This window comes from Myxocyprinus asiaticus, chromosome 12 (assembly GCF_019703515.2).
Source record: "Myxocyprinus asiaticus isolate MX2 ecotype Aquarium Trade chromosome 12, UBuf_Myxa_2, whole genome shotgun sequence".
NCBI lineage: Eukaryota > Metazoa > Chordata > Actinopteri > Cypriniformes > Catostomidae > Myxocyprinus > Myxocyprinus asiaticus.
The window spans coordinates 45,930,016-45,949,094 of NC_059355.1; the positions used below are offsets into that span (position 1 = coordinate 45,930,016).

A 19,079-nucleotide genomic window follows, 5' to 3' on the forward strand; every position below is an offset into this window, starting at 1 on the left:
TCCTCAGAGCGGATGAACACCTCAATCACCTACAAAAAAGACAACATACATTAATACTCTCTTCAATTAAATGACATCTTTCTTCCCTTTTGTGCTTCTGTAATGCCGACATATGTGCTTCTACAAACGTTTTGCGGAATGTAAAAATCAGCCATGTGCAGACATCTACGCTGCAGTGAAAAATATTTTTAACATGAGAGCTCTTTGTTACATGTTTCCTTTCTAATTTTTTCACCACAGCAATATGATGGAATATGATGACTTTGCATGTTGGATTGTATCTAGATTTTCTGCGATTTTAGCATTTTAATTATATTGAATTATTTTAACTTAAGTAATTTCATGTCATCTTGCATGCCCCGTTTACTGGTTGAGAACTACTGGAGTATGTTCATCACCATTAAGCAACGTCATCCAACTTTCACAAGACTTTTACACATGATTTAATCAGCTAAAACGGTTTTGTGCTTTTGTATTTCCTGTATGCAAAAAAACCACCACACATATTAGGGTAGACCAAAGCTAGTTGTCTCTTTTTTTCTCCAGTGAATATTTCTCATGGTAGGTTTATTTTTGAAAGGCAATTTCTGCATAGCCACTTACCTTGAAGCCTTGGCTACAAAAAAAGCTACTGAACATTTTCCCACTACCACAACCACAAAACAAAATCAACGCCTCTCTTTAAATTTACATTTGCATTACACAGCCTATAAAATATTTTAAGCTTTTCAGCTAAATTTAGAAAGTGAAACATTTATGAAGCAAACGAAGATTCATGAAACAAAAAAAAGGGAAAGGGTAACACAAAAATATCAAATAAACAATTTGGTCTATAAATATTCCAATTAAATAAATATTCGTGGTTCAATATAAGTTCAGCTCAATCGACAGCATTTTTGGCTTAATATGGATTACCACAAAAATGTATTTAAAATTTTTTATTTTTTTGTAGGGTTTAAAAGGCAGAAATGTGAAGCTTATAATTTTATCAAAGCACTTAAATTAATTCTCTTGTTAAAACTCATGTATTATTTGAGCTGAACATTTTTTTCAATTGTCTTTTTATTTTATACAGTTTTAGGATTTGTTGACATTATATTGTCATGGCAACTAAGTTGTAAAATTGGCTTTAACTTTACACAGAAAAAGTTAGGAAGTGCTTTTATCACACTAAAATCATGTTTACACACATATTGTTTGTCTTGTGGCTATACTTTTGAAATAGTATTTTAACATTTACGGATTGGCCCCATTCGCTTCCATTGTAAATGCCTCACTGTAACCCAGATTTTTGCTTTTTGCTTCTTTTTTTTTTTTTTAAGGAGAGATGGGTCTAAATTAATTTTTGTGGTAATCAATATTATGCCACAAATGCTGTCAATTGAGCTAAACTTGTATTGAAGCCAAAATATTCCTTTAATAAATGTATCCATTTAAAAACACGACAATATGAAAACACATTTAAATCTTTTGTTAAAATATGCCTTCAAAATATAGTTGACCCTTAATGGATGGCTGTAACAAAAGAGCTGTAACAAAAATGAGTGAAAATTTACTTTGAAAGGTAAAATTCACAAAAAATACTGTATTCCAATTCAAGAGGTGTTGAACTAGGTGTTTGAAACAAAAACAAAAAACTGAACTGCAAGAGAAAACACATATTTGCACGTTTTTTACTCCAAATCTTATCGTTACTGAGACATAGCCTTCCCTGTGTGACAACTTGCACTGTTCTTCCTGGTCTCCACTATACGATAGTGCATAATCAAATAAGAGTTGAGCAATTTTGTAGTCACACCAGTGCAACCTCTACTAACGTTTCGTGTCTTTCTGGAGCCTTGCACTTGCAGCATGTAACCCCAAACACTGCAAAGTGCGCCTCTGCAAATAAATAATATAATTTTACATAGGTTTTTGTACTTTGTAAAAGTAGAAAGGTTGGATCTGGAAGACTTCTAGAATCCAGGGGAAGGTTCTTTGCGAGCTGTAAGCAAACAGCACCACCTCCAGACAGCATGCCAGCAGAGAGCAATGCAGCACCTCCTGCTCCAACAGGACCTGATAGAGAACAGGAGAGATCCTGTTTAATCTCATATAAAAGCAGACAGTGAACACTGGAAATGAAATGACTGGCAGTTTTATCATGTTTATCAAGCAAGCAGGCTTACTGCCATGTCTTTGCCCTGTAGCCTCTTCATCTCTTGTGTCATGATGTTCTCCAGGATCTTAAAGTACAAGATCTCAGCCAGCTTGAGACGATTCTCTGCAAAATCTACACATAAGAGCCCAACACTAGGGTGAGTGAATGACCGAATTTTCATTGCTAGGTAAACTATTCAAGTGGACAGTATTTCTGACCCATATGTGCTCCTGGTAGGTCATCAGATGGTTTGGTGTAGGCCTCTTTAAACCTCTCGCCCAGGGTCTTCACTCGCTTCAGAATAGCTTCAATGGGGTTCCGAGAGCAGGAACTGTAAAACAAGGTGAAATCAAACAAATAAAGTTATGCTGAATGTTTCATTGTGAACTAAAGCATCCACCATGTGCTCATAAAATCTCAAAACATTGGTTGGTTGTGGTGGATTCTTACTTAAAGATCTGTAACAGAGCATCACTGGGTGCGTTGCGGAGTCCAGACACCATACTCTGCAGTCTGCTCACACTTTGAGTGGCTGAAGACACAGGGGTGACCAACACCTCCTTTTCCTTCAAATACCGACGGCCCGTTAGAGGCGTAGAAGGAGCTAGGGAGCGTGTCTGCACAAAAACAGAAACAAAAGACAGAAACATTTAATGTTCTTGTTTGTTTGCCAGCTTCTATGGCTATTTTCATGGTGAAAACCAGGTTAAAGTAGTTTGGAGAAAAAAAAATTCAGTTCCATTTTTACTAAAAACTCTAAAATTACATTTGGATTGACATTGTTAAAAACTTATTCAAGGGTGTCAACAGAATACAACAACTTTCTCAAAGGAGTAGAAATATTACAATCCAATAAAATATGTTTGACTGTCAGTGGGTTTTGACATGATACACATATGGGGGGGATTTTCCCCTGATATTTTTAGCAGTAACATGCATATCAGCCATTGGGCACCACTGACAGCCTTGTCAATTATAAGTTTTGTTTTCAAAAACTAGCATGTAAAACAGTTTCATCTAACTTCACTCGTACGTAAAATTGATTTGTTTTTGGCAATTTTTAATTTTCACTATTAACACTGTATTAGTATATTATATATACACGTGTGCTTTATACTACCGTCACTAACTGAAAAACCCATTCAGTTGACCACTAATTTTAGGTATAATTCATGGTACAAATAAACTCTAAAGACTGACAAACAGAACATTATTAACCATTACATTTTTTTCCTCTAATGTGGCAGCGGTGTGAGAATGTTCCGTTACCTTCTCAAAGTGTTGCTGAAGGTTGTTCTCCACCTGCATGCGAGCAGATAGTTGACCTGACGGAGGATCAGCAGTGGATTTTCGTGGTGTGCCGATCTCCTCATCCGCATCCGCACCCAAAAACACTCGCTCGTCAAAATCACCCACAGTCAAAACATATTCCTCATACTCACGATTTATGGCTTTACTGGAAAAAACAAACAAAAATGATCTGTCAATCTCTTTATGCTACTTTAAGTCAGCTATCGATTTTTTCAAAAATGTCATTTCATTTTGTCAGTAATTCCCTGCTTTTGAAACTAAATGGAATTTATATGAACTAGCTTTGTAAAGTCAAAAGATCAAGTAGCACACAAAAACAGAGTTTTGCGATAAATATACGCTTACTTGTTGTTTTGGAAGTTTGGGGGGTCAAGCAATTCAGTCAGAGTCTCAGTATCACCTTTTAGTATCTGATGAAAATAAGAAATACTTTTAGAACATAATCGATGCATGATCGCAGAATAATGAGTTTCATTGGACTAGATTGGAGCAATTTAGTTTTGTTGTGTCACGCAACTCGTTTGCCATGTAGACTGGTTGTAAAAGTGTGTATGTTTTTCTCACTCTTTTCTCAAACAGGCTCTTTATGTAGGGTTTAAAATAGTGCTCCTTAATGCCTTTGGCCTCCACCACCAGCCCATCATGCAATTCACACAACCTGTCAATCACGCATGGCATTCCTTTGAGGTTTTCTGTGTCCTTGGGCAGCCCTAATGAGAAACAAGCAACAAATTATTCATTATGTGGCCGTCACATATGCCACATGCCAATATCATATTTTTTTATTATTTTTTTTTCTCCCAATTTGGAATGCCCAATTCCCAATGTGCTTTTAAGTCCTCGTGGTCACGTAGTGATTCCCAGTTGCCGCCACGTTTGAGACCATCAACCCGCGCATCTTATCACGTGGCTTGTTGAGTGCATTGCCACGGAGACATAGCGCGTGTGGAGGCTTCACGCCATCCACCGCGGCATCCACGCGCCCCACCGAGAACGAACCACATTATAGCGACCACGAGGAGTTCACCCCATGTGACTCTACCCTCCCTAGCAACCGGGCCAACTTAGTCACTCTGCACGCCCTGGGATTCAAACTAGCGAGCTAGTGAACTCCAGGGGTGGTAGCCAGCGTATTTTACCACTGAGCTACCCAGGCCCCCTGCCAATATCATCCTTATGAGGTTTCTTCTGTAACATGTCTGGTTGTGTACATCTGTAATTATAGATTGCATCACATGGGCATTAGCACTGTGAAAACAGAATTGCCCAAATTATCATGGCTGTAAATCGGCAATTAGAGATTTTGCCATTTCATTCGACAGATACTTAAGAATAAAAGTTGAATGATAGTGGATTTTGTCGATACCGTTAACTGAGGCTGATAACCGATTTATCGGCCGATAGTTGTTTTTTTAAATCGATTTATGAAATGACATTTCACAAAACATTTTCTTAGTCTTTCTTTCCTATGACAGGCACAGGCATAGAGGCTACAAGATTCCAAAATAAATAAATTCACAAATGCAATTTTTGTGCAACCAAATCCCCAATAATTACCTGAAAAAAATAATAATAAAGATTTACAGCATAACGCATGACTCCTAAAGGGTTAGTTCACCCAAAAATGAAAATTCTCTCATTTACTCACCCTCATGTCATCCCAGATGACTTTCGTTCATCTGCTGAACACAAACGAAAATCTTCAGAAGAATATTTCAGCTCTGTAGATCCATACAATGCCAAAATTTTGAAGCTCTAAAATCCATTAAAGGGCAACATAAAAGAACTCCAGATGACTCTCGTGGTTAAATCCATATCTTCTGAAGCAATATGATAGGTGTGGGTGAGAAACAGATAAATATTTAAGTCCTTTTTCCTTCACTTTCTCCTTCTGTTTTTTTGTGATTCACATTCTTCATGCATATTGCCCTTTAAGCGGCATGGAGGAGAATCTATGATAAAAAAATTACTTAAATATTGATCTGTTTCTCACCCACACCTATCACTTCATGTCTGACATGGATTTAACTACTGGAGTCATATGGACTACTTTAATGCTCCCTTTATGTGGATGTTGGAGCTTCAAATTTTTGCATCCATTCACTTGTATTGTGAGGACCTATAGAGCTGAGATATTGTTCTAAAAATCATTATTTGTGTTCTGCAGAAGAAATTCATACACATCTGGGATGCCAGGAGGGTGAGTAAATCATGAGAGAAACAGGCCCGAAACACAAAGGGACTCTAATTTTCAAATGACAGAGCATTTCAATGCTCTATATACACAAGTATTCACCAAATTAAACTTTTTATAGACTATATATATATATATATATATATATATATATATATATATATATATATATATATATATATATATATATATATATATATATATACACTGTATATTCAACAGATGAAGGGATGTTTGTGTATATATATTTAATCAGATGGGTTTAATAAGGAATAAGGTTTATATTTTTTCACAAGATATGAAGTTGGAGACACAATGTATGTGCTGACGGGGCCTGTTTCCATATAGTCACATTTTGTTTTAAATGCACTCATGTGGCTGAAGAGATCTTTACCTGTAAAGTGTAGATTGATTAGATCTTTCCAATTGGAGCACATTAGAGCGTTGCAAAACACCAAGTCCAGACAGCAGAGCAGGAGATGATAAGAGTTGACCAGATCATCTCCAATCATACAGAAATTACCTGCAAACAAAGCACCAATCATGTCACAAGTTCAATGTAGCATTCAGAACCTTTTAGACAAACACATGTTTATGCCATATCTGTCATTAATAGTCTTATCTAAACTGATCATGTACTGTTTTTAGTCAGCTTACCTTTAGTATACACAAAGAGTGTCCAACAGAACTTAAAGACATCACTGATGTGACATGGAAGACGCCTAAAGAGGAAGCAATACATTAGTTTATTTTTCTTTTTGAGATCAGCTGAGAGAACAAAGATAGGAGGTAGGCAGAGAGTATTTACCGGTGTTTACGGCTTCTTGGCAGGCGGGGAGGTTCGCCCTGAGGATTTTGAAACATATCCAGAAATATTGGCTCAAATTTACGAAAAATCACTGTCGACACTTCAAAGTTGCGCTCTAGTCGACCTATACGGTTACGGAAGTCCTGCGAGAGATTTGACATGTCCGACCATTTCTTCATCTTGCTGAAGAACTGAATCAAACTAAAGGACACAGAACACAAAGTTTGAGTTAACAACACTCGCATTTATTATCCATAAAAAGCATTTAAAACCAATATAATTTCCACACATGTGCACATTTACTCAGGAAAATACATTTCCAAGTCAGGTTCTGAACTGAAATTACAACGATGTTACAATGTTCATCTGGCTTTAAAACCTGTCATTTGCAAGTGATAGAGGTCAACCGATAGTGGATTTTGCAGACAGCAATAGCTAAGGTAATGGAAAAGGCAGATAATCAATAATTGGATACATTTTTTTTAAACGATTTACAGAATGTTAAATAATTTTTTTGTCTTTCCTTACTATGACAGGCACAGACAGGGAGGCTACAAGAGTCTAAAATCCATCCACCCATATACACCGATCAGCCACATCATCAACATCAAATACATTTTTTTTTGCACCATTCGGAGTAAATTCTAGAGACTGTTGTGTAGGGCTGCACGATTATAGCAAAAATCATAATTGTCATTATTGCCCTTGATATTGTAATCACGATTATTAATGTCGATTAAAATATTAAATTACCGTGAGTAGCAGATTTCAATGGTGGATATGAGCTGCGCTTCAGTTTCTTTTAAACATCTTTTAAGCATTATATTGTATTGTATTTTATATTGTAATAATGTTTGTTACGGTAAGGCAAATCAAAATTATTTTAAATATCTATGGTATAGAATAAATTAAATTATTGCTAAATTACTGCTTAAATTATTAGTCCACATACAGTAAATAATCTGGCATATTCAATACACAAACTTATCAACAGCCGATTTAAATCAACCAAGTTACTGCGTTCAGTAAGCCCTTTGGTGGCAAGACAGGGGACCATTCATCCTGTTAGATCTTCAATGGTTATCTTGTTCATGTAAGATCATCGTTAGATCATTTTTGGCCTCAGTGGTTGCACTTTGGAAATTAAAAACAGTCATTTGTGATCAGAGTTTGTGTGATTTGTGAAAATGTTAAATCTACCAATACCAGCTGCATGTCAAATGGGTCTTATTACAGCAGACGCGATAACAATGACGATGATTCCTGAAATATGCTATTTATGCCATATTCTTTATGTTGGCTACACCTCCAAAACACACTTAGAACAGTTAAGCTGAATTACTTTATTGCTATTTTGTACAAATCAAATTCACAGTGGCCTACTTACTAACATGACAAAACAAAATTTATTACATTTTTAATAAATTGTACACAGAAATCGACCAACACGACAAACTCTCCCATTACAATGACTGCTGTCACTCACTGCAGGTTTACACTGTATGAGACCTACATTTCGACGAGAGCTCAGTGACGCGAATGCGAATGCTCTCATTAAAAACAAAAGCTGTCTAATCAGCATAATAAATCAATTATTTACACCGCGTCTCTGCCTTGATTAGAATGGGGGTGTTTTAGTTTTGTCGTGTTGCTCATTTGCAGTGTATTTAACATCTACGTTCAAAGCGAGCGGCGCACTATGCAATAAATCCAAAATAATTCCAAAGTGCTTTTCGCTCTTGTTCTACAGCTTCTTTTCAAGTGACAGGTGATGTTTCTTCAGTATTAATTTTCGTGTACCACGCGAACAGAGCTAGAACATAAAGCAAGCATCTGGGCATTCAGACGGTTTAAAACTTGTGCATTAGTATCAGCTGTCATTACAGATAGGACGGAGGACTAATCTAAGTGGCTCTGATTGGCCATTGCCATTTCATTGCTCAACGTACATGTTAGTTATTGGTTAGAATACTGAACCACTGCAAAAACACGTTGTAAACAGAAACCATTGATGCAACAGGAGCAGATTTAAATTGAACGCTGTAATCGTCAGTTTTCACGATTAAGCATGGTAGCCGTAATCACGATTAGTTTTTCTATTAATTATGCAGCCCTACTGTTGTGCATGAAAATCCCAGGAGATCAGCAGTTACAGAAATACTCAAGCCAGCACATCTGGCACCAACAATCATGCCATTGTCCAAATCACTGAGATCACATTTTTTTCCCCATTCTGATGGTTGATGTGAACATTAACTGAAGCTCCTGACCCGTATCTGCATGATTTTATGCACTGCAGCAACAAAATTGGCTGATTAGATAATCACATGGATGATTGTAGGTGCCAGACGGGCTGGTTTGAGTATTTGTGTAACTGCTGATCTCCTGGGATTTTCACAACAGCAGTCTCTAGAATTTACTCAGAATGCTGCCAAAAACAAAAAACATCCAGTGAGTGGCAGTTCTGTGGACGGAATGCCTTGTTGATGAGAGATCAACAGAGAATGGCCAGACTGGTTCAAACTGACAAAGTCTACGGTACTCTTTACAATTGTGGTGAGAAGAATAGTATCTCAGAATGCTATTCTGAGAAGCGGGCTGGCGCTGTTTTGGTGGCACGAGGGGGACCTACACAATATAAGGCATGTGGCTATGTTGTGGCTGATTGTTGTATACTGATATACATACATATATACACACTGTATATTATGATTGTTCTTATTTCACTTCAAGAGGCCGCATACATACTGTAGCTCCAAGACTTTTTAAATGTAAAATACTCCAACACTGGCCAAAGAGAAAAAAAAAAAAAAAAAAAAAAACTATAGGCAACTATCAGGATACATTTTTGCATATAACTGATAGACCCAAAAAAATAAAATAAAAAAATAAATAAATAAATAAAAAAACAAACAACTATACGCACCAATTAATCGGTAAAACTGATATATCGTTTGACTTTAGATGAAATCCTTACCTGAGTTTAGAGGAGCGCAGTATCCTTGTAAGGGAAACGCAGTTGCCCTCCATCACGCCACGCCCCACAGTGGGTGTGGAGCTCTTCCTGCAGGCAGCATACAGAGAACACGCCAGCCAGTGAACAACATCACCCTGAAACAATCACCGACAAGACATAAACAAAGACTACTGAGATGCATACAATAATGCTGGAGGGAAACTTTGAATGTAATGTAAACTCTAAACAACTGTTCTCTTCCCATTTCTACTCCAGTAGATGTAATGCCGAATGAATGTAACATGTTAATTTACATCAAAATTTACATTTGATGGCAACTACTGAGCTGACTTAAATAAGTAGCCAAGAACAAGTCTAGTACTGGAGATTTTTAACTATGTCTACATAAAACACTTACCACATACATTACCATGGTAGCAGTACAGTAATGGTATCATACTGTATTTTGCTATCATATTCAAATACTACCTCAAGGTACTCAAAGAATACCATATAGTATTACCATGAAAAATGATCAAAATACAATGACATCTATCATGGTACATGTCAAACAAGTGCTGTTTGATTACCATAATCATGAGCCAGGGTATTTAAAACCCCAATTCCAGAATTCAGGACTGCAGGCAAGTAAATCTAGCACGCGCTTAGGCAGGCAGTATGTGGTTTGGAGTTGTCTTGCTGGAAAATGCCGGCACGTCCCTGGAAAAGACAGCGTCTGGAAGGCAGTATATGTTGTTCCAAAATTTTTACATATCTTTCTGCATTAATGGTGCCCTCATAGATGTGCAAGTTACCAATGCCATGGGCACGGACACATCCCCATACCATGCCTGACACCGTAGCTTTTGGACCCGACACTGATAACATGATGGTCCTTTTCCTCTTTGGCTCGGAGAACACAAAGTTTTTCCAAAAACTATTTGCAATATGGACTCGTCGGACAACAAAACACGATTACACTGTACTTTTCATCTCAGATGAGACCATGCCAAGAGCGCTTCTGGACAGTGTTGATATATAGGTTCTGCTTTGCATAGTAAAACCTTAACTTGCGACAAATGATGTTAATTGACAAAGGTTTACCGAAGTATTCCCAAGCCCACGCCATGATATCCATTACAGATGTATGACGTTTTTTAAGACAGTGCCGTCTGAAGGACTGGAGATCACGCACATTCAGAAGTGGTTTTCCAGCAGGACAATGCCAAACCACGTATTGCCCAGTTTACAAGTGCACAGCTGCATGAGCAAAGAGTGTGGGTGCTAGATTGGCCTGCCTGCAGTCCTGACCAGTCTCCAATTGAGAATGTCTGGCACATTATGAAGCGCAAAATACAGCAACGAAGGTCCCACAGCTGAAGATATGCATAATGGAAAACCTGCTTGCTAAATTTAATAAACTTGTGTCTTCAGTAGGGCTGTCCCCTAATAGTCGACCAAACGTTAGTTGATGAGACGAGTCTTGGTCGACCAAGTTTCGGTTGGTCGCAGAAAAAAAAAAAAAAAACCTCCACAGGAAACCGACAAACACAGATATTACCGCTGGTTGGATGCTAGGTGGTACTATGGGATAATTTTTATTAAGCAGGTTTAGGGTTAAGCCTACACAATAAAGCAAGACACCTTGATTTCAAACTTTGAACTTTATTTTAACTAAAATTAAAATGAAACTGGAAACAAATTAAGTGCAATTAAAAGGTGTGTTGTTCAACTTTTTGAAAGATGGCTTTACAACAGTTGTGAAGGGCAACATCTCTTTGGCAAAGAACCTACTTCATCTGTGCATTCTCTACCGGTCGGGTATTTCGTTGTACAGGAAAATCCATTGTGTGAATAAATTTGTTTTGTTCCCTCATTCACGATGATAATAATAATAATAATAATAATAATAATATATATATATATATAAAAATAAAAAAAACACAATATCCAATTACATCAGCCCCTGGGCTGAGGGATCGGTGAATATTCTTGCTTTAGTGATTTTGCATTGAAAATTAAATTTATTTAAAAAAAATGAAAAACTTAAATCAAATACATTTCTAAATTCAAATTGCACTCCAAACGAAACAAAAAAAGCTATTAAAGTGATCAAAAAAATAAATATATAAGTAACCACCTTTCCATTTACCATCAGGCAAGTATCTGTCCAAACATGCAGGCAGAAAATTACTTACACAAATGAAGACATAAAAACAATTATAAATATAAAAATAATTATGATGATCATAATCACTGAAATATAAATCATGGTTCGAGGTTAGTTTGTTTTATTATTACTTTGTTTAAATCACAGATGTATAGGTTGCAGAGTTGTGGTCACAATTAACTGTTCTGTGGAAATAAAGTGAACTGAACTCAAAGCACCTCCTGAGCTGAGATGTCTGAGGTCATCTGCAGCACTAATAGATACTGTTCTTGCAAAAAAAAGTAAAAGAAAATTTCAGAAGACAAACAAAGAAAGAGTGAGAACCTTTTACATACATGTTTTCCATGAGACTGCATGCCTCCATACAAACAGCATGTCAGACATGCACACAGATGGCTATTCTGTCATGTCTGTGTGTCTGATAATAATAATAGCCTAATAATAATTTAATACATGGAAAAACTAGCCAAATATCATCTTGACATTGTCAAAGCTATTGGCGATCACTCTGGCCATCGTCGATCCCCGAGATCATCATCTGTCGGCACAACCCTAATGTGCATTTCTCTCTATAAATTAACCAAATGTTCAGACATTCTCCTTCCTGGATTTCCGACACATTCAGAATCATTACCGCTTTTGCCGGTGTTGCTGTGGCTCGCTTCGTGCGTGCGCTTGTAAAATGTATATTTTAAAGGCTCATTATTATGGTTTAGTATTTATCTGTAATGTAGAACAGTGTTAGCAATGTTACTTATAATATTCTTTCTCAGCCCTGGAACTCAAACCATTTTCTGATGCCCCCCAACATATATGTAATAAAATTAATATCATAAACGTGTGACTAGTCGACTAATTGCTTAAATTAACACCTACTAGTCGACTAGGAAAACCTTTTGTCAGGGGCAGCACTAGTCTTCAGTGCCCATAGGCTTAAGTGTTATTAGAAGAAATGGTGACGTTACACAGTGGTAAACAATCGACTGCACCAACTTTTTTGGAGCGTTCTGCAATCGTGTGATTTGAAATAAAGGTATATTAAAAAAATATATATATATAGATGTATTCACAAGGTAAAACATCAAATCATGTGTTGATGTGTTGGGGTTGTAAGTGGTGTTTACTAAAGTACTTCAAAGAATACCATGATGCATGTCCAAATATGGATATTAGCAAGTTTTTTTTTTAGATATTGCTTCAAGGTAATGACATGGTACCTTGTTCCTTTAAAGCTGGTGGCTCTACCAAACAGCAGTGTATGTTTTTAACTAGAAGTCTACATGAAAACACAACTTTCATGCTACTCATGCTATCATGGAAAAACTATGGTTTAGCCAATGTGGTACACAGTATGTCCTTAACCATTGTGCGTCAATAAAAAAAAAAGTTATATCACGTGGTCAGTAGCGAATGATCAATCTCCGGTCGCTGCCATCTCACTTGATGCCGAAAAGGCATTTGATATGGTAGAATGGGATTATCTTTTTAAGATTTTGGAAATGTATGGGTTCGGGAGTACATTTATTGGTTGGATTAAGTTACTTTATAGACATCCTGTAGCAGCGGTACAAACAAATGGATTAATTTCAGATTATTTTACTCTGGATAGGGGCACCCAGCAGGGTTGCCCTCTTTCCCTCTATTGTTCTGTTTTGCCCTGGAACCATTAGCAACCACGCTAAGAAAGGAGGAGGATTTTCCAGGGGTGGTGGCGGGAGGTGTGGCGCATAAGCTTCTGCTTTAGGCAGATGATATTTTATTATTTGTCTCTGACCCCAGTAGATCTATGCCTTGCCTCCACAGAATTATTAACTCCTTTTCTAAGTTTTCAGGATATAGATTCAACTGGTCTAAATCCGAAGCTTTGGCTCTGACAGCGTACTGTCCAGTAACGGCTTTCCAGCCGGGCGCCATCCAGTGGCCCAAACAGGGCATTAAGTATTTGGGTATTTTATTTCCAGCAAATTTGTGTGATTTAGTTAGAGTTAATTTTGACCCCTTAATAAAACAGTTTTTGAGCGATGTGGGCAGGTGGGCTTCATTACATTTATCTATGATTGGGAAGGTTAATGTTATGAGAGAGCCCCTCCCTGGTTATGTACTGAAAAGGAAGTTCTTGCCCCTATCTCGCCACTGCAAAGCCTTTCGATTAAACTAGCCGGAGAGGTTAAGTCGCACCCCGTTATTTTCCATTTGCAATCGTTATGGACAAAAGTGTCCAGTGTTTAATTCTGATATTTATTTAAACGTAGCCTCGAGCATATGGCTAAACCCTATGTATTGATAAGTCCCCTTTCTGTTGGTCGGATTGGATTGTGAGGGGGGTTAATACACTTGGTGACCTATATGAGAGTGGAGTATTGAGACCTTTTGAAAATTTGGTTCAACATTTTGGCATTCCCAGATCTCAGTTTTATAGGTATTTACAGCTGCACCACCTACTCTGCACTGTTTTTGGGAGTGGCACACAGATACTCTGGGAGTGGTGATTGCTGCTTTTGGGAAGGGTCATGAGACATCAGTGTATTACTCCCTGCTAATTCAGAGTCTGGGGGACAGAACTTTGAATTCTCTCAAAAAATTATGGGAGAAAGATCTAAACTTGACATTTGAGGAGGCGGTGTGGGCTAGGATCCTAAAAAATTTCAAGTCTGCATCTAGAGATGCAAGGGTTTGCCTTATGCAATTTAAGATTTTTCATCGATTTTATTGGACCCCCTCCAGATTGTATAGGCTTGGTCTTAAAGACACACCCACCTGCTGGAGATGTCAATCAGAGGTTGGAGACATAGCTCAAGTTTTTTGGGGGTGTGTTGAGATCCAGGAGTTCTGGTTGAAAGTTCAGAGTCTTATATGTGATGTATCAGGCACTCAGCTTTCACTTTGCCCCAGACTCTGTATTTTGGGCGATGGGGTGGTCATCGACGTTGAGAATCGGCACATAAACAGTTGGGTCCTAACGAGCGTCATGATCACCAGACAGGTTATTTTAAGGGGTTGGAGGTCAGTTGGAGCACCCTCATTTCATGAGTGGTGCTTGGAGATGGGGAGGGTTGCGGCCTTTGAGGAAGGGATCTATAGAAGGCTGGGAAATCTGGGGTTATTTGACAGGAAATGGGGCAGATATTTGGCGTTTTTGGAAGGCTTTCGGGAAGGGGTAGTGGAGAGGGATCTTTAGGTTTAAATGTGTGTGCAATTTGATTGTTTTTTTAAATATGCTTTTATTTATTTATTTATTGTGTGTGCATGTTTTTTTTTTATTTTATTTTTTTATTTATGACCACTGGGGTGAGTGTTTGTGTCAGGTGGGGGTGTTCGGGGGGATGGGTTTAATTGTATATAATTTGATTCCACATTTTCTGCGATGTTTTGTAATTTGTTGAATGGAATCAATAAAAATTGTTAATATCAATTAAAAAAAAAAGTTACTCAACAGGTCCTTCGAGGATAAAAATGTCAGCGTCAAAAAACTGCCATAAAAATATTATATATTATTATTTTCCACTTTCACTGATATTTTTAACCAACATCAGTCCTGATCATAACTACCAAATATTCATTCATTTTCAGGATTTTACCCCTTTAAATGCCAGTTTGTTTACATAATGCCACTGTTGTTTTTTTTGTACACACACACAAATTACTCAATACACACACACAAAACACTAACATCCATACCAACACACCCACACAATTTTAGCTGCATCTGGCGTCCTGTTGCTCTGACCCCCATCATCAGCAAATGCTTTGAGAGACTAATCCGAGATTACATCTGCTCTGTGCTGCCTCTCTCTCTAGACCCATTGCAGTTTGCTTACCGCAACAACTGCTCCACTGATGATGCCATTGCATCTACAATACACACTGCTCTCTCCCACCTGGAAAAAAAGAACACTTATGTGAGAATGCTGTTTGTAGACAACAGCTCAGCATTCAACACCATAGTGCCCTCCAGGCTAGATGAGAAACTCCGGGCTCTGGGCTTAAACAGCTCGCTGTGCAGCTGGATCCTGGACTTCCTGTCAAGCAGACGCCAGGTGGTTAGAATAGGCAGCAACATCTCATCACTGACCCTCAACACTGGAGCCCCACAGGGCTGTGTTCTCAGCCCACTCTTGTATTCCTTGTACACACATGACTGTGTGGCAACACATAGCTCCAAAGCCATCATTAAGTTTGCTGATGACACGACGGTGGTAGGTCTGATCACTGACAATGATGAAACAGCATACAGAGAGGAGGTGCACACTCTGACACACTGGTGTCAGGAGCACAACCTCTCCCTCAACGTCAGTAAGACAAAGGAGCTTGTGGTGGACTTCAGAAGACAGAGAACACAGTCCCATCACCATCAATGGAGCACCAGTGGATAGAGTCAGCAGCTTCAAGTTCCTGGGTGTCCACATCATTGAGGAACTCACATGGTCCATCCACACTTAAGTCGTTGTGTAGAAGGCTCATCAGCACCTCTTCTTCCTGAGACGGCTAAGGAAGTTTGGAATGAACCACCACATCCTCACACGGTTCTACACCTGCACTGTAGAGAGCATCCTGACTGGCTGCATCTCCGCCTGGTACGGCAATAGCACCGCCCACAACCGCAAAGCACTGCAAAGGGTGGTGCGAACTGCCAGACACATCATTGGAGGTGAGCTTCCCTCCCTCCAGGAAATATATACCAGCACTGCACTTTATTACTCTTACATCTCACACCGGACTGTCATAAATTATATTATTATTATATTATATTCTCTCTTAACAACTTGCTATCAACCGACAGCCTGAATGTCATACAGTACAATAGAACCTACTGTACATTCTATATATACTACTATATATACTTTTTCTTTTTTTAATTTTATTGAATAATGTGTATCTATATTGTGTGTACTGTATACTGTACAGTGTATGTTATTATCTGCATATTGTTGTAATTATGTGTATATTAGACTTTAAATTGTTCTGTTAATTTGATGTTATTGTAAATTGGTATATGTCTCATCACTGTCACGACTGCTATGTTGACTGGAACTGCACCCAAGAATTTCACACACCATTGCACTTGTGTATATGGCTGTGTGACAATAGCAGTGATTTGATCATTTATTCAATTGGCCTGCAGTTTCCTATAATACAGCAAACAGAAAATAGGGAAAAAGCATGTATTTGCTCCATAGGCTAAACATGAGAAAATGGCGCCATCTGGTGGAAGATATATAAATAAATAAAAATTTGAACCCAGGGCTCCGGAATGAAAGCATAATATCACAGAATTCATGATTTTATGCTTTAATGGCACAAGGATCAAATATCGCAGACATTTTTGTCCTGAAGGTCCTGAGTGCAACTATTTTGTGGACACAGTGTATTATAGATTTATTTGAGGAAGTGAGGTTTAAGTATCAAAATTCCCCTGAAAATACACACCTTTATGCCGTTGGCATTAACACAGCCAAAATGATCGAAAAAATCAAAAATGAAAAAGACAAAAATGTCCCGAAGGTCGCACATGGGTTAAACATGGTACTTTTGGTTAGTGACAGGTTTTAGCAAGTTCTACCAACGAGTACCTGTTGATTTTAACTGGTATAATTATGCTATCAGATGGTTATACCATATTACCAAATTCATGTACCATGGTATTTTCAAGGTATGTCATGGAATGAACACGGGGCAATAAACAGGGGGTTTTCATGGTAAATATTGAAAAGTTTAAATTCATAAATACATAACTAATAATAAAAATAAAAAATAAATAAAAATAAAAACTTTTGTTAGGCTACTTGGGATAAAGCGAGTTTCACTAACTAGTTTTGGCGTTTTTCTTTTTTAAACTTATAACATCAATGACGAGACGAAACAAAGAAGGTGTCACTTGTTCCTGTCATTTTGCTGCAGTTTAAAGGTAAAGTGACTGAAATAAAAGTAAACCTCTAGTGTGTATGTGTTCCAGATGCAGTTGAAGTTCTGAAGCGCTTCTGTCGCCGTCTCTTCGTCCATGTTCAGCTCTTGACAAAGCGCTTCGAGGCTCCTGTGAATCGCGCCATCGTCTGATTTAACGGACTCCGAGTCCGTTTCATCTCCTCGCATTGTTGAAATCCGTTAAAATTCGTTAATATCCAATATAAAAGTGTGTCGGTAAAACATGAAGTCAATACGGAACGCAGCGAACCTCCTGATGCTATCCCACAATGCCAAGACACACGAATGGCGCGAAAACGGGCTCTCCTCAGCCAATCAGAGACGTGAGAGCCGTGACGTCGTTACAACAACAAAGACAGTGAGGCAGCATAGAGGATTTAAACTTCCTCAAAGATTGCGGTAGATTTCATTCACTTGAGGATTGGAGAAAGTCACGATTTTTTTTTACATTTTTCTTCTTTTTTTTTTTTTTTTTTTTACAAGTGATGCTATGAATACGAATATGTACAAATTCCACTTTTCTGTGTCTTTGTGGCATTAAAAAAAAAAAAAACAAAAAAAAAACAAAAAAAATAATATATATATATATATAGTTCAAAGGACAGACTCAATGACTGCTGAGTAGAACTGTATCAGCAGTGCCTGTGGCAGGTTGAACTCCCACTTCAGGTCCTGTGAGATGGTAGTGCTCAGGAACCTGAATGACTCCACTGCTGCCACAGTGCTGTTCAGAATGGTGAGCAGGGTTAATGCTGGGGTGTTCCTCCTAAAGTCCACTATTATCTCCACTGTTTTAAGCGTGTTCAGCTCCAGGTTGTTTTGACTGCACCAGATGGCCTGCTGTTCAACCTCCCTTCTGTATGCAGACTCATCATCATCTTGGATGAGGCCGATGACTGTAGTGTCATCTCTGAACTTCAGGAGCTTAACAGAGGGATCCTTGGCAGTGCAGTCATTTGTGTAATGCAGTCCCATATTGACTGCATCATCCACAGACCTGTTTTCTCTATAAGCAAATTGAAGGGGATCCAGAAAGGGTTCAGTGATGTCCTTCAGGTGGGCAAACACCAGTCTCTCAAATGACTTCATGACCACAGTTTAACCGTACAAGGATGGGCAAGGAGGAGGCGGGAACCAGCTGAACAGTAAACATAAACTTTAATAGTACACTTAAAACCAACATAAACAAACGTGCAGCATGGCCGTGTGCATCTCTCTCGATCGAACCGGCATCTCCGGCCACCCCTTAATCTCGCTCTCCTGCTGATCTGCTGATTCAGCGCCGGCCGTGCTCCATCACGACCCAGCCATGCTCTCCTTTTCGTCACACTCCTCCCCTGCCCAATTCAGGCTGAAGCGCCACCGGTCTGACTAACTCCCCCCCATCTCTGTAGGGGAGGTGCTGCCCTTCCGGTCGTTCTGTCAGCCGGTGGGCCACCCCGCCTCCTGTGAACTTGGGGGGAGAGACGAGAGGAGGCGTGGGGAGAGGGAAAGGGTGAGCGGAGACACAGAGAGAGAGAGAGAGAGAGAGAGAGGAGAGAGAGAAGAACTTGCTCGCCAGCTCCCGGACGTGCTGTC

General features: G+C 38.6%; 2 protein-coding genes across 2 annotated transcripts in view; one reads left to right on the plus strand and one right to left on the minus strand.

Moving 5' to 3' along the window:
• LOC127448895 (retinoblastoma-like protein 1) overlaps positions 1–17,766 on the minus strand; it is a 27,521-nt gene extending 9,755 nt beyond the window's left edge. The window contains exons 1-13 of the mRNA XM_051711829.1: positions 17,511–17,766; positions 9,431–9,564; positions 6,454–6,654; positions 6,303–6,367; positions 6,040–6,168; positions 4,016–4,161; positions 3,797–3,861; positions 3,410–3,596; positions 2,591–2,757; positions 2,359–2,471; positions 2,169–2,272; positions 1,921–2,058; positions 1–29 (exon numbers count right to left, since the gene is read on the minus strand). The exon at positions 1–29 is cut by the window's left edge and continues 136 nt beyond it. Coding sequence (XP_051567789.1) covers positions 1–29; positions 1,921–2,058; positions 2,169–2,272; positions 2,359–2,471; positions 2,591–2,757; positions 3,410–3,596; positions 3,797–3,861; positions 4,016–4,161; positions 6,040–6,168; positions 6,303–6,367; positions 6,454–6,654; positions 9,431–9,564; positions 17,511–17,669 — 1,637 coding nt within the window. The 5' untranslated portion in view covers positions 17,670–17,766. The remainder of the gene's footprint in view (positions 30–1,920; positions 2,059–2,168; positions 2,273–2,358; positions 2,472–2,590; positions 2,758–3,409; positions 3,597–3,796; positions 3,862–4,015; positions 4,162–6,039; positions 6,169–6,302; positions 6,368–6,453; positions 6,655–9,430; positions 9,565–17,510) is intronic.
• Positions 1–19,079, plus strand: part of LOC127448893 (RIPOR family member 3-like) — a 241,818-nt gene that overhangs the window by 59,895 nt on the left and 162,844 nt on the right. The window lies entirely within an intron of this gene.